This window comes from Hydra viridissima, unplaced genomic scaffold, assembly GCF_058129835.1.
Source record: "Hydra viridissima isolate aposymbiotic clone 2 unplaced genomic scaffold, HvirCarnegie_v1 scaffold_12, whole genome shotgun sequence".
Taxonomy (NCBI): domain Eukaryota; kingdom Metazoa; phylum Cnidaria; class Hydrozoa; order Anthoathecata; family Hydridae; genus Hydra; species Hydra viridissima.
In genome coordinates this window covers 793,511-809,914 of record NW_028324311.1, presented here as the reverse complement: position 1 = coordinate 809,914, position 16,404 = coordinate 793,511, and the positions used below count along the sequence as shown (strand labels likewise).

At 29.4% G+C, this 16,404-nt stretch overlaps 1 protein-coding gene and 1 long non-coding RNA gene across 2 annotated transcripts; one reads left to right on the top strand and one right to left on the bottom strand.

The window, feature by feature from the left end:
- Positions 1-6,742: 6,742 nt before the first annotated feature.
- Positions 6,743-7,409, bottom strand: LOC149880630 (uncharacterized). Its single transcript, XR_016445935.1, has 3 exons — positions 7,230-7,409; positions 6,976-7,063; positions 6,743-6,858 (listed from the first exon to the last, which is right to left on the bottom strand). It is a non-coding gene; the product is annotated as an uncharacterized LOC149880630 (long non-coding RNA).
- Positions 7,410-13,188: 5,779 nt separating this feature from the next.
- LOC145189251 (uncharacterized) lies at positions 13,189-16,223 on the top strand. Its single transcript, XM_090069679.1, has 2 exons — positions 13,189-13,918; positions 15,683-16,223. Exons 1-2 carry the CDS (start codon positions 13,316-13,318, stop codon positions 15,845-15,847), a joined length of 768 nt encoding a protein of 255 aa, XP_089925805.1. The 5' UTR covers positions 13,189-13,315; the 3' UTR covers positions 15,848-16,223.
- Positions 16,224-16,404: the final 181 nt, after the last annotated feature.

Here is a 16,404-nt window from a genome sequence, read left to right as displayed (position 1 = left end):
TAAAAAGACCCGCCTCACATTGCATTAGTGGGTATGCAATTCAAATTTCACTTCAGAGTACAATTTTGTGCAATTAAATAATAATATTTTAATATTTATTTATCCTTCTTGCTGACCAATTATTGTAATAAATCACTATCTCGTAACGGAAAGTTTTTTTCGGACTTTAAGTTTTTAGGAAAGGTTTATCATCTAATACGAAGAAGTAATTTTATTCTAAAATGCTTTCGATTTTAATGGAAAAAAATATTGCTTTTACCTTTAGTTGGAAGATTAAATAAACACTCTGTTTTCATTTTTAACTTCGCGTTTCTATTTTTATCCTTCTTTATACCGCTGAAACCAATTCATGACGAGTTGGTGTGGACTAAAATCAGATTTAATTCAAGTGAATTTTTTAACAGTTGAATTATTTTTAATACACGATTAAAAAACATATTTTAAAAACAAATTTATTTTACTTTCATTCCATGACTTTAAATGAATAGACATTTTTAAAATGCAAACTCTTCACGAAATAAAATATTTGCAAGCCATACTTCATTTTTCTTAAAAGTTTGTAAAAAAATTAAGTGCAAACATTAAAAATTGTCGTGCGCTAAAATGAATTTTTTACCTGATTAAAATTTCTTAAAAAAATAAATTTGAATATATTTACTGACTTAAAAAATATAAAAGAAAGAAAAGAAAAACATACAGTTAACTTCCAATTAACAAAATGGCACCACATTACGGCGCGCGGTTTAAGACTCCACAGAGGAAAAAAAGTAGGAAACAGCGAGATCTTTCCGCGCCTGAACTTCTTGCCTTGTGCTGTTCAAAAACTTTTGGCCTGCTCATATAATTAAAATACTTAAATTTTTCATGATAATAAAGGGTTTTTTTCCTCCTTTGAGTTTAAATTTATTAATTTAAATAAAAAAAAACAAAAACATCTTGACTTCTTAGGCATTTTTTAACCTTAGTGTTTTTAATCTTTTCAATATCTTTATGATTTGTTAAAGTTAATTTATTAAACATATTCATATAAAGGTGAGATGCGATCTTCGTAAAAGCAATTTTATTGATTTATCAGGAAGCTCCGATTTGGTTTGCTCCCATTCTCCTTCTACTTTTTCGCCTTCTCTTCTTCATTATTTCAGGGAAGGGATCAAACAAAGGAAAGAAGTTTATTATCAAGTCCAGGTTAATGCTTATCCAGGAGTTTTTCCTGGTAAAAGACTATTTATATATATATATATATATATATATATATATATATATATATATATATATATATATATATATATATATATATATATATATATATATAAATCTAATTTGTAGGATTTTCAAACCTCCTAAACAAATATAATTAATATTAACTTAACAAGAAATAAAGAGTTAAAAAAGACATTATTTTTGACGCTCCTACAGAGTTTCATTCCGAATAATTCCGACAACCACTCCTTTTTTTTTTAAATTCAAAAACCTTTATTCGGGTATGACTTTTGATCATCGCTGATGATCGCTGATGACATTTATCATTAAAATAAATTATTTCAGATGAGCAACAAGTGAAGTATTGTAAAGCTTTTCAATAAATTTTAAGAAATCTTTACGAACCTTTTTTTAAAACTTTCTCCCTAAATGATTTTACCTTAACATTTTAAACTTTTTGCGTTTAAAGAGTGTGACAGCTACTTTTTTAATTTTGGTTTAAAGAGTGTGACAGCTACTTTTTTAATTTTGGTTTCTTAATCTTTAGCCTTCGAAAAAATGTTAGTTCATAATATATATCTATTACACACAATAAACTTTTTTAACATCCGTAACCTTCACCGGGAAATAGATCCCTGTGAAATTTAGCTCCCCCAAATGTTGCCTGTATTTATCTGGGAGATCGACGTTGTAGCCCGCTTGGTACTTTGCAGAGAGGATAGCCCACTCGAACCATCTGTTATCCACATTTTGCACATTGATTATGGAGCGCTTGGGGATGCAGTTAGGCGTCTTTATATAGCTACTTCCGCTGAAAATGCGGTACACAGCACTTTCAATATGTAGTGCTTGACAACGCTCTAGGATCCACATTGATCCATCATTTCCCTGGATCTCGCTAGCATATTAGCAATATCATTTCTGTTAAGATTTGGCTCAGCCTAGTCCCTCAGGTAAGCGGTCTGCCTGATAATATCTTTCAGATCATAGCCGTCATCATAGACATTAGCGAGTTTAAAGCCTTCCTTCATCATTTCAACTTCAAGGACTATTGAGACTTTCAGCTTATCCTCCTCAACCGCCTTTTCTAACAATTCAGTCATGCGGGGGTCGTACCAGTAAGCAGTTCGAGCGCATCAGACTCCAGCTCATTACATAGTGGGATGTTGGCTATAAAGTTCTTGATTAGGTTAGCACTATTATTAAGCACGAATACTGGTAGCCCTTCGGATAGTGAGCCGGAGTCTCAAATATCTGATCGAAGTTAAAATTGCGCTTGGGTTCATATAGGATATCTAGTCTTTCTCTGCCAAGTAGCTTCTAATGTCCGCGAACCACTGTTTAACTACTTGTTGTGACACATTACTATTTATTTCCAGGTTTTAACGATCCTGATCTACCAAATGTCTTAGGTGACAGAATGAGCTCTCCTTTGTGAATTGATTACATAGCTAATCAACACCAGGTCCTCAGCTTCGGTCAAAAAAATGCAGGGGCCCATTTTTTGATCATAGGAGCTTTTCCACGACTCTTGTCTCTCAAAGTTGTTCTAGGAATGCCATAATGCTTTGATGCACCAATTTCTCTTTTTCGATCGCTTAAAAAAAATAAATAAAGTTTATCCGCAACAGCCTCCGATATATGTTCTTCAGTATATCCATGTCTAGTAGCCATTCTAGATATGGTACAACTTTTTTTTATTCACCTTTAATGTGATTATTTAAATACAATGATGGTTACCTTAAATCTCATGTGGTTCAGTTTTTTACTGATAAAGAAGTTCAACCAGCGTGAAAACCAGAAGTTCTACGAGCGTGAAATCATGAAGTTGCAAGAAAGATGGCAAATGGTCATAGAACAAAATGGAAAATATATAATTGATTAAATATTATTGTTTGTATTGAACTACATGACTTTGTTTAATTCACTAAAACTGAAATTACTTAGTTGCTAACCCAGTACAATGATTTATAAAAAATTAAAATGGCATTTATCAACAATGGCGACAACTAGTAAGTGGTTGTGTCGAAGACTGGCAGAGATTTAACTGCTTTTTACGTGGCTATTTTTAAATAAAATTTTAAATAAAGCGAATTGGCTTATGTATCACAGTTTTGTTGGCAATTACGAGCAAGGGTTTATATTGCTTCCGGTGTTCGCCACCACCACCCCACGCCCATCCATTCAAACTCATCCACTAATTCTATGTTTATAAGATATTTCTGCATCCAAATAACACCCTGAAAAGAAAAGCAATAAATAAGATTATAAACAACATGTTTTAAAAGTGATTATCCAAAAGCTTTTCAAAAATTTGTCATTGAGCACGAAGGATTTTTTAGGGCAGTTTTTTTTCTAACAAATTCTGTGCCTATATTTTTAAAGTAACAATAGTCAAATTTTAGTTATAAAGAGAACATCAAAGTTTCATGATTACGAAAAAAACTTAGTTAACTAACTAGATATCTAGTTAAAATAACTAAGTTATCTTCCCCAAATGTTTATTTTATATAGACGAAATTGTCATTTCTTAAATTAGGACTTTCTTAAAGCATGGGACTTCGTTAGGTCACACCACGGTAGAATAATTTGTGAATGAATGGTGCAGAAAAAAATATCGTAACCATGATGCTCTCTAAGTTACAGGCCACGAAACGTAAAATACAAAGAAAAATACGGTGGCCGATATAAGAAATATTTACGATTTCTGAATGAATTTTGGACGCGAAGAAGTCCCTTTTCTAAGCAAGCCAAAAAATGAAAACACCAACTTCTTTGAACAAAAAGTAATTAAGTCCAGTGTTTCGGTGCTAATTTTTCGCTAACCCATCATTTTGCTCAATATGGTTGCCTGTTTTTTTTTCTGAGTCTGAAGCAATTGCGGACAGAGAAAACGTGTTTTTTGATGAAAATTAAGGCAAAAAAGAAGGTCTGCACGATAAAAATGGAAGTTACTTTTAGTAAAGCAGTTACTTTTAGACTGCTATCACACTGTTAGTAAAAATTTCTAGATTAACGTTTAGATCTTGCTACTTAGTTAATAGTAGGTCTACTGTTAATTGTATTGGTATTTAAGTATTATATTAGATCTAGTTATAGATAGATGATCTAGTGGTAATGGTATTAAATTTAATCAAAACCTTACCACAGTTATCCCAACTCATCATGATAATTAATATTATAATTTTATATTACAATTTGCTTGTTTTTATCAATAATTAGTCTTTTTTTGTTAACATATTTTAGTAACGAATTATATAAAAATAATAGTAGCAAAAAAATATTTAATCTTTTCAGGAGAACCACAACCATCTTACGGTAACAATTTCAAGTCATCAAAAGAGCCTTTCATTGTGAACTGTTGTTGTAACTTTTGATTGTGAACTGTTGTTATAAATTCTTCACAAAACTTGCTGAAGATGAAGTCCAAGAAAAGAAGAAGCTAATGAACAAAGCAGCTTTTCTTATTCTATAACTGCTCAGGAACAAAATGTTTCAATATGCAAAGCAGCATATCTCAGTATGTGTATGGCATAAAAAAATCAAGACTAAAAGAAGAGTACTTTTTAGTCTTAATTATTCTGTTAGTCTTGCAAATGGTCAAGGTAAACACAACAACCTTAAAAAGATTGATGAAGATATTTGAAAGTGTGTTTGTGCCACATAATAACACTGTTTGTATGTGAAAGTCATTGCAGTAGATCAAAGAATCTGCATAAGAAGTACATTGATGCCTCTCTGATAGTTACTGTGTTCTATTGTTTATTTATTCATTGCAACCCTTATCTTCAACAGACATCCAAATACAAGCTACATTATGAGATTTTAAACTTTGAGTTGAATATTAAATTCAAATTTCCTCGGTCTAATATTTGCAATAGATATGAGAGATTTAAAGCTGAAATAAAGGCTGCCAAAGTAGAAAATAATATTTTGTTCAAAGGCTTGAAATTACAGTATGAGTTTCGCATTAAGGAAACTGATGTATTTAATGCTCAGTCAAAGCACTATAGTAACTTGCATCATTTTTGAAAAAAAAGCTGCCACTACTTTTAACTTTTTATTGGACAAGAGTACTATAAGAGACAAATCTGGATGAATAATTTACGTAATCATGACAGTATAAATAATTTACGGAATCATGACAGTAAAAATAATTTAGCAGGAATGTTATTGTATGCAGAACATTAAGCCCCTAACGAGGTGACCTTCTGTCTAGATTACTATATTTCTACACTTGATAATTTTATATCAAAACTTATCTTGTCTATAGATAGCTGTTTCTTGCAGAACAAGAATCAGTACATTTTTGTATATCTTCAGGGCATTATAAGCAAAAGTCCCTTTCTGATAACAAGAATGTCAACAATCCACTTCCAGAACAAGCCCCCTGTGATTGGGATTTTAAATGCATCAACAAGAGGAGACAAAAAAAGGCAAAGTCATTTGTCTCCTCATTAAGGAGACAGATCTATCAAGCCCTTTAGATGCTTTGAATGTTGAACATCCCTTTACAGACAATATAATTGATGATAGGACTCCTATTGTTCAAGTCCTTGACATTAAAAAAGCATTTGTGTCCCTTTTAAAACCAGGCCCTGGCATCAGAAAATTCAGAGGGGCTAAGTTTAAAAGGGGCATTTAACCCCTGAGCAGAAATTCAGATATCTTACTGTTTAGATTTAATGCGAACTTTTAAATTAGTGAAAGCATTTTCTGCCAAATTAACCATTAAGCACAATAGGGCATATGTGAATTTCCTGCCTGTAAAGACTGCTAAAGCTAATGACATACTCGGGTGATTTAAGACCAGTCTGAGAAAGTTTCGTTTTTTTTTTTCGTGTTATTTTTGTTTAAACGCGTGTAACGTGTTTTCACCTCGCGGGATTGATCACATTAAGAATTTGACGTTAAGTATACCATTTTTAAAGGCCGACATTGTTTTTATTGGTTCAACCAAATTCTTCTTATGGAAAAAATTGGACAACCTACAAGATTTTCTGTAAAACTAGCTTTCTTCGATACGAAGGTGAAGAAACTGGCACTAAAAATCTTCATATTTTTCTTTTTTTGAGAATGATGGATTTCTTTTAGACCTCCTAAAATTTTCGCTTTCATATTAAAACACTTAAACTGTTTAGCTATGTTCTTAGGTTCGAATTTAAATGTCCTCTTCAACTTTGTCTACTTTTTTTTTTGTAGAGAAATTTGAAATTCGCGCGGTAGAATAAGGAAAAACCGTAGTAAAATACCGCTTAAAAGTCTTTTGACTTTTTAAGGGGCATTTGTTACTCGCCTATAATACAAAAAGGCTAAAGGTCAACCCTGATGTATGTTTATCCTGATATTTTTATTTTTTCAATTTTCATTACCCCAAGCATATGCTACATTTTAACCTTTGACTCTAACAAATCAGGAAATAAAAACTTACTTGAGCTTCGGAAATAAAAGTTTATAGATAAATATAAAGTAGTAAAATATTTTCTTTCTGAAGCAAAATACAATGAAATATTTTCTTTTAAACTGTATTAAAAGTAGGTTTACTGGCCCTGCCCTCAGCCTGATCCACAATGTGCTTTACATAAACTTGCATATATCAGCCTTTGTCAACTTCCAAAAGTTTTCCAAAGTATTTTTTAAAAATTAACAATGGAGAAGCTGTATGAAAGAATAAAATTTAGCAAAAACTTATTGTGAGATTAAACACAATTATTTAAAGTGATCAATTATTGGAAAAAAAAAGATTAATTAGTATTTAATATTATCATTTCTTACCTTTGCAATTAAACAATCTGCTTAATACTATGATCTCATTCCCATATATTGCATTTTGAAGAGTGCTTGATATTTATTTTTCATTGTCCTATGAGAAACAAGGATTAAAAATTGTCAGTACTAATCCATCACCTTGAATTTTATACACAATATAATGTAGTTATCATATAATGAAAAAAAAATTTTAATAGAATTCAAGGAAGAAATTTAAAAAATTTCTCTCTTCTATTTGTATAGGTTTTATTTAGACCCACCACCAATTAAAACTTCAAGATTGACTAAAGACAAATAATTGATGAAAAACATTTGGATTTTGCAATTTTTCCTTGCAGTTTCAAAACTTGTCTTGTTTTTTATTATTATATTTGCTGAAAAATGAAAAATTACCAAAACTTGTAGTACTAATTGAAAAATAAACAACTTAGATGTATGTATGAATGTATGTATGTATGTATGTATGTATGTATGTATGTATGTATGTATGTATGTATGTATGTATGTATGTATGTATGTATGTATGTATGTATGTATGTATGTATGTATGTATGTATGTATGTATGTATGTATGTATGTATGTATGTATGTATGTATGTATGTATGTATGTATGTATGTATGTATGTATGTATGTATGTATGTATGTATGTATGTATGTATGTATGTATGTATGTATGTATGTATGTATGTATGTATGTATGTATGTATGTATGTATGTATGTATGTATGTATGTATGTATGTATGTATGTATGTATGTATGTATGTATGTAAGTATTTATGCATGTATGCATGCCTGAATGTACCTGCAACATACACCAAGTAAATTACACAGAAAATGAATCATAAAAATTAGAAAAGATTAAGTAAAACATTAAAATCATTTTCAAGTAAAAACCAAAAACAAAAAGATAAATATAGCAACAAGACAACTGGTTTAACATATTTTCATATAAAACTTTCAAACTAGAAAATGATTTTTGCTTTGCTTGAAACAGCTGCAAAATCTTTAAAAATCTAAAATTTCATGTCAAATAAATTGTAAATTTGATCACATGGTTTCATCCGACAAAAAAAAAATCTTAAATACGCTTATCGACTTTATTCCTCAAGCTGCTGTTAACAATGATAGCTCATTTTAGTCGTGTTAGGGGCGACACCGGATGTTTATAAAAAACGTCGTATTTTCTAATCGTACCACAAATCACTTGTTGTACAAGTGGATAATAACAATTATCGAAGTGTACTAGACTGACCATTACTGAAAAAGTTGTACTTAGAGATTATTTTGTTTATTTTTAAAGATATTCTCCTTTTTTAGAAAAGACAAAATCCGTCATAACCCTTAACGTCGTAAAAAATTGATATTTCAATTTTTAACAACTTTTGCCTGGTAACGTTCATTTAAGTGAATTGTTTGCCAAAAAAGGTTATGCTCAAAAGAAATGTTTAGTGGTGCAACCGAACACTGATAAAAACCTGACATTCCTTAAATCACCCGAATAAGGGAACTTTTAAATCATGTAAATATTCCAGCTGAAGCCACATACCATGACAACATCAAAAGAGAAGAAAGAGTTCCTGAGAATAGCAGTGAAATTGAAGTTATTGAAAAGCTATTTTTTTAACTTTTATCTAGAATTTTAATAAAGTAATATAAAAATTCAGTGTTTTGTTTTATTCTTGTTTTGTGACACAAATTTGTAATAAAGTAAACTAAAGAATATAAAACATGGTGTTAGCAATCTCATCCTGCAAAAAAAAAAACAACTAACAGCTACATATACGCCAAAAGAAAATTTTTTTGAAAAATTAGTTTGCCTAGCGTTGAATTTAAGTGCTTAAAGGTACTGAATTAGGATAAAAAGTACATTAGGACAGAAGTAAGTCAAAAAACAAAATATGTAGTCATTCTTGGCTCAAAATAATTCGTGGCTTTATAGCTAAAACATACCCATATACATTTATTAAACCCGTGTCAATAAAGATAAATTATCAGATATGCTTTCATCTTTATTGCCTAATTTTTGAAAGGTGCTTTTTCTGTTTGGTTACGTTAGAAGCTTATTATTAACATATGCAGCTAATAATATATTAATACTGATAAATAATACGTCATCAAAGTCATTAAACTGTTTAAGAACATTTTTTATTTTCCCTCCTCACAAGATCATCTATTTCATAAGATCTATTTCTTTATTGCTTGGTGTTAAAAGAATTAGGTATCAAATTTATATCAATGTTGACTTTTTCTTCTGTGAAAAATAAATCGTTAAACATCCATCAACAACCTTTTTTCGACGTTTTTATAACACACTAAATAAAGAAGAAGCATAAAAGAAAACTTTGTAAACCAAAAACAAAATGAATTTTGTTTAAAAGATTATCCGCGGCTATTTTATAAAAACACTTAAGAATTTAGCATCAGCCCCAAATTTGTTTCTATATTTTGCGTGTCACAGCCTGTTATTATCAAAATGCCATGGTACTTTCTTATTAACGTATTATTTTACATAATGTAATTTACATAATCATAATAAACATAAATGAACGCAGGGGCGATTTTACGGGGGGGTGTGGGGGGTGTTACACCCCCCTAGCAATTGTAAAATCAAACTTAAAGTCGGTATTTTTTTGAAAAAAAGTTATAGTCGGTAAATTTCATGGATTATTTTTCAACATGACTTTTATAGAATTTAAAAACAACAAGTTTTTTGAGTATTTTTAAAATCTGCTTATATACGATAGTCGCGATATAATTACCTTTTACAGTGGCGATATCTATTTTTAGGATAGGATTTTTGAGTCGGTATTTTTAACATATTTCACCCCCCCCCCCCCCTCGTATTTTTCCTAGAATCGCCCCTGAATGAACGTAACTTACATAATTTATTTTTAACGAGCAATTTCTTGTATATCAAACACTGAAATATTTTTACATAAAACTTAATTAAATTTTTAAATGGTAAAATACACAAACAACAAAGTTTTATGTCGTTTTAAATTTAGAAAAAATAAGCCCTTTAAAAGAATAATCATAGCTACTCATAGCGCAACTCCACTGCTGAATTACATTTCAAAAGTAGAACGCCGGTATGGTAACGAGTTTTCCATAATACGTTTTCGTATCAACAAAGAAATTCTTTGTTGACAAGAAATACTAGTTTTATTTACTTTTTTTCTGAGTTAGCTACAAAACGGGAGAAAAAAATCAAAAGACTGATTCATACTTAATTTTTCTTCTTAAATGGCTGAGAGAACTGGCTGAAACACTGGAAGAATAAGCGAAGCGGTGGAAAACTGGAGGAGTTCAGAAAATTTTTTTCTAGTGTAAAATATATCACTGTCTTTGTCGCACAAACTTAAATTTCTCAGTTTTTTTTAGTTAGAAAGTCATATTTTCATTTTAAAAATTATTGCTAAAATAAATAATCTAGTTAATCAGTTTAATCGGTTTATCTACTTTAATTGTTATAATCCAAGAGTAAAACAATCAAAAATTTTGTGTTTTTGTTTAAATTGTAAAAACAAAAATTTCGTAAAAGTTTTGAATTCTGTATAAGCGCTTATATTAATAAAAATAAGGCCCCTCCCATCTACCCCTCATACGCAAAATGAGCAGTCAACGCGAAATTTATCCTGACAATATTAATATAGAGCTTTCATCGAAAAAAAAAATCGTGTTTTTAGCTTTTCATATAAAAGTTGGTCTAATTTTTTCCATATGAATCTACATTAACAAGGAGTTCAAAAACACTTCCCTGACGTCGATTTCCTGTCAAACAAGAAGCTGAACAGAAATCTCGATAATTAAGATATTAACATCTATTACATTTGTTTAATATACTCTGTATGTATGTATGTATGTATGTATGTATGTATGTATGTATGTATGTATGTATGTATGTATGTATGTATGTATGTATGTATGTATGTATGTATGTATGTATGTATGTATGTATGTATGTATGTATGTATGTATGTATGTATGTATGTATGTATGTATGTATGTATGTATGTATGTATGTATGTATGTATGTATGTATGTATGTATGTATGTATGTATGTATGTATGTATGTATGTATGTATGTATGTATGTATGTATGTATGTATGTATGTATGTATGTATGTATGTATGTATGTATGTATGTATGTATGTATGTATGTATGTATGTATGTATGTATGTATGTATGTATGTATGTATGTATGTATGTATGTATGTATGTATGTATGTATGTATGTATGTATGTATGTATGTATGTATGTATGTATGTATGTATGTATGTATGTATGTATGTATGTATGTATGTATGTATGTATGTATGTATGTATGTATGTATAGCTTAAATGTATGAAGTTCAATAAAGTTTATAAATTTCAAGTTGGGACATCATGCTGAAATTTGAAAGATATAAAAAGAATTTGATTTATGATATAAAAGTTAAGATACGCAATCCCAATGGTCACTTTGGTTATGAGGGCACGTTAAATGTTGTGCAAAATCTGCTTATTTACGTATCAGTCATGGACACTTGTTGCAATCTAAATTTTAAAACAACAATTTATTCCGTTTTAAATCTTAAAATAACCTTCCACAATATTTATGGTTATTACAGAGGTAAGTTGTTACCGTGGTATGTGATGCATGCATCTTTTATACTTCAAAAAAGAAACTTTTACACAAAGTCATTTTATTCTTAATTATAAATCAATTTACTTTGGTTCAAAATAAGTTAGCAGCGTTCTTGCAGTGATCAACGGCATTCACGCATAAGTAGATTATCTGCTGAAGCGATTCATTGTGAGCGAGAACTTGCAGAAGATTATATAGGATTAAAGATGAAAGTATGATTCTGCGATCTTATCTTTATTTTTTCTAACTTGATAAAGGTTTGAAAAACAATTTGATGCTAAAAGAATCCGAAACTTAAATATATTAAGTCATAAATTAATTAAAAAAAAAAAGGAAAAGTGTTTTTAAGTGTTTTGTCTTTCTTCTCAGATATTGAACGTGAACTTTAAATTTCAACCAACTTTCAAAAAGACACTCCATTTTAGGTTTTGTTGGTTGTTTACTAATATTATGCTTATTTACAAATATTTAAATAAATCTTTTGAAAAAAAATTTTAACAAGGATTACTTTGTTCTAATCACAAACATTTGAGGAAAATTTAGCCGCCCTCGTTCCGAACGTTGTTGAGCTGATAGAAGATTCGTTCCGTTCCATTTTTCCTATCTTTCTTTTTTTCTTTTTTTTTTGTTCAATCCTTTTTTTTTTAAAGCTCTTAAAAATTCATTTAATTTTTACCAGTGACTTACAACATTTAATTTTTCATCATTGATATTTTTCATCACTGATATTTGCATTAAGCGTATCCACTGGTATCATCATTGGATATCATTAGTTATCATAGGATACCATTGGTATCGTTGGTATCATTGACGGTTTTTAGTACATCTTAAACTTTATTGTGTCAAAAAGTTAGAGTAAGACTAAAAAAAACTTTAAGCAATGATTGATTAAAATTCATCCTTACAGACGAAATAATAAAGATTATCTTCAAATTGATTAAAATTCGTCCCTATAGACGAAATAGTAAAATCTTCAAATTGATTGGTACTGTTAAACACTGCGAAAGAATTTTCTTAGTTCTCTTTTTTTTTTTAAAAAAAAAAAAAGTTTTCTTTCACTAAAATACGTCAAAAATATCAGAGGGCTTTCCGTGAAAGCGTTTTGAAGCAATCTTTAATGATGCTCAGTGGAAACTTCAGCATACCCTTTCATATATTTTTTGTAATGAAAGTATACTATGTGCCACCTCTGTAAAACCTTTTTTTTTTTCATAAAGGTTTTAAAAGCATTAGAGTGTTTTTTTTATATAATTAATTATGAAAAATGTAAGATGCACAAGGCGCGTAAACTTCGTGTTAGCGATGAATGAAAAGGCATCTTTTGAATATATGCTAGTAGTCGAAACTAATATTTCGTTTATCTGTTTCACAACGTCTTTGCGCTATGACAAACTTTTTCTTGCTTTTCCCGTATTCCTGTGTAATATCGTGACAATATAATAGATTAATTGATTTTTTTAACATAACGCAAGTTTGAATAAAACAATCACATAAAAAACGTCATTCTTTGCAGTTTATCGTATTTGTTCATGTAAATGCAAAGCGTGACGAATTGCTTAATATATTAATTGAGTTTAATCTTTTTTGCAAGCAATGTTCTTATTATATCTTGACAATGACATTATTAGATTTTGAAAAGCATTATTCACTTGGTATAGAAAATATACGAGAGAATACAAATACTTCTTGCGCGTTGCTGATTGTTAAATGAAATGACTGATGCCTACTCTGCAGACGCAGCTCACTCTACTGAATCAAGCAAAAACTTCAGCGCGTGTATTACAATACCCATATCGTGGCCTCACAGTGTGAGTAGTAGTGAAGAGGTACAAGAAGTTAATAATGAATTTGAGAATCACTGCAGATTTGGAGTCACAGAAAATCGCAAGAGCATAAACGACAATTTTTCTTTGCTTGTAGATCACGAGTTTCATATATTAAATCATGTTTCAGATCATGTATCAAGATCAGCTAGCTTTTTAGAGAACAAAGACACTATTCACTTTGAAGATAACAATTTTAACGAAAACCTTTTAAATGAGTCTTGCGAAGATTTCGGCTGTGATAACTTAGCATTCTCTAAAGAAGTTAAAGAGGAATCCTCCATTGAAATAGAAGAAGCTGAACTTCAAGAGGCATTAGAGAATTTATCTCCAGCCTACGAAGAAATAGCCACTAAAGTTGTTTCACTGAAACCCTCTGAAAGTGTGCTAAGAAAACAGCTACCAACATATCTAAGTTTATCGAACGAATTTCTGTCCGATGAACCTCCAAGATATGAACTTGTCACAGGGAAAAAGCTGAAGAGCGAACTCGTAAGTTCACCATTTAATATTAAATTAAAATGATTATTTAAGATATAAACTCAACAGTTGCTTTACTTTCATCACATTTCTGGAAATCTTTCTCTAAGAAAAGTCGGATTTAACTATCATTCTATCGATTGAACGCAATTGTATTTAAAGGCAGACCGGATTGATCAGAGCTGTCCCAAAGTCGTAGGAAAAATAAAAAATTGCAGATAAATAATATTTGTCACTTCCAATAATGTTATCGTAGTAGCAATAATGTTATCGTAGTAGGTTTATCTGTTTGCCTCAGCGATTTAAAATAAGCTGAGTAAGCGAAAAATTTTTTTTTTTTTTTATAAAAAACTTCATTTTAAAATATTATTAAAAGTTCAAAATTGGGAAATATTCCAAAATGTTTCAGAATAACTCATTCTAAGGCCGATTCAACTTTCACAAATGAAATATTTAAACTTTGAAAACGACCATAAAACTCAGTTTTTTTAAAGAGAAATATATTTTGTTATAGTTGATGGTTTTGTTGCTGTTTTTACACATATAAAACAAAACAACAAAATATTTGAATTCCTTTTCTCCAACGCAAACCTATTGTCAGAACATTTTCTTAATCTGATGCTTTCACAATATTGAAAACATTTTGAAGCATGACTTGTTGAAAAGTGGCATGGACTAATGAATGATGTGATCCGGTTTTCAAGATTGTCCTAATACTTTATAATCTAAAACTAAAAAGGTTTACACTTATATTTATTTATAAGTTGAAAATATTTATTCAATTTCATTCTCGTGCGCTTGTATAATCTACTTATAAGTTTTATTGTTCAGATAATATAAAAATGGATGGAAACGCAATTTAATCAAAGTATAAAAACGAACAAGAATATGAGAAAAGAACGTTGATTTTAAATTTAAAAAAAAAGGATAAACGTCATAAAAAAAAACATGAACAATCTATGAAGTGTTAAAATCGTTCAGATTAACATTTTTAACTGCCTACATTCTAAATAAATTTTTTTATTTACTAAAAGTTTTTTGAAAATCAAATGGGAAAAAAAACAAGCCAAACACGCAGTAACTTATTTTATCACAATGGTTTTTAAAAATGTTGATTGTTCAAAACACAGTTTTGAACGATTCGGAATTTGAATGTTAGAGATGCCTTTGAGTTGATGAAAGTCGTAAATACTAATAGCTTTAGTTCCGGACTGCGAAGTTGTAATTTTTGTCTTTACAACAATTTTCTTGTCAAAGCCAATATTTAAAGGTAGAAATATTCCATTCAAATTAAAAAATCTGAAAATATAATTTAGAAAAACTCTACAATAGCGATTATTTGCACAATAAAGATTTCGTTATAGAGCTATGATATTAGAGGAATGTATATCGATAAATATCTGATCCTTTTTGAGCAGGCTCATCTAAATGTTTTTACTTCAGCTCTAGACTTAGTCTAAGTATTATATCTAAAATTCATTTCAACGTTTTTAAAAAATTTTGATTTTTATAAATGTGAATTTTAAGTTGGTAGAGTAGGGTTAGAGATATTGATGGAGTAGAGTTAGAGGAAGTGATAGGATAGTTATTATATGTTGAATATATGTGTGTGTGTATATATATATATATATATATATATATATATATATATATATATATATATATATATATATATATATATATATATATATATATATATATATATATATATATATATATATATATATATATATATATATATATATATATATATATATATATATCTGGTTTATTTAGGAGATCACACCACCGTCACCGCCATTGGCTCATATTCCTTCTGCCCAACACCAGCAAAGCAGGAAAAAGAGAATACTCATTTTAATAATCATAATTGTTTTAACAATCATTATTGTAATTTTTTTTGTATTAGGTAAAAAACTGAGCAGCGAATCATCCAGCTGACATATATTAAGCGTTTATTTTGATACCTTATTTTTAATTTTCTTAAAATGAATAAACTGTTTCATATATTTTTATTTTTAAAAATATTAAAACACGAAAAAAAAAAAAATCTTTTCAAGTAACTTAATATTAGAAACATTTTTTTGTTTTTGTTTTAGCTCTGGTTAAGACGTAAAAACCATTATTCTATAAAAGAACAAATTGTGTAGATAAATATATTTTTATATTAAAATGACGCAGAATGTAAATTTTCTGGAGCAGGATAAAACGATGAATGAAGCCGCTGATGACTCCAAGAGTAGCGGCAGTGGATTTAAAATATAATAAAAAAATATGTAAAATCTGTGCATAAATATTTTAGTGTTTGGTTTTGAAATTCGCGTCTTTCTTTTTTTTTGTTTTTTTTTTTATTTACAAATTTGAAGTATTACTACTTCTAACATCATGATACGGTTGCTAAATCAACTCGTCCTCAGATTCCTTTGAAGTCGAACTGCAGATAATTTTTGCTTCGATATTTAAGGTTAATATTTACATATCTTACAAATAGGTGTCCT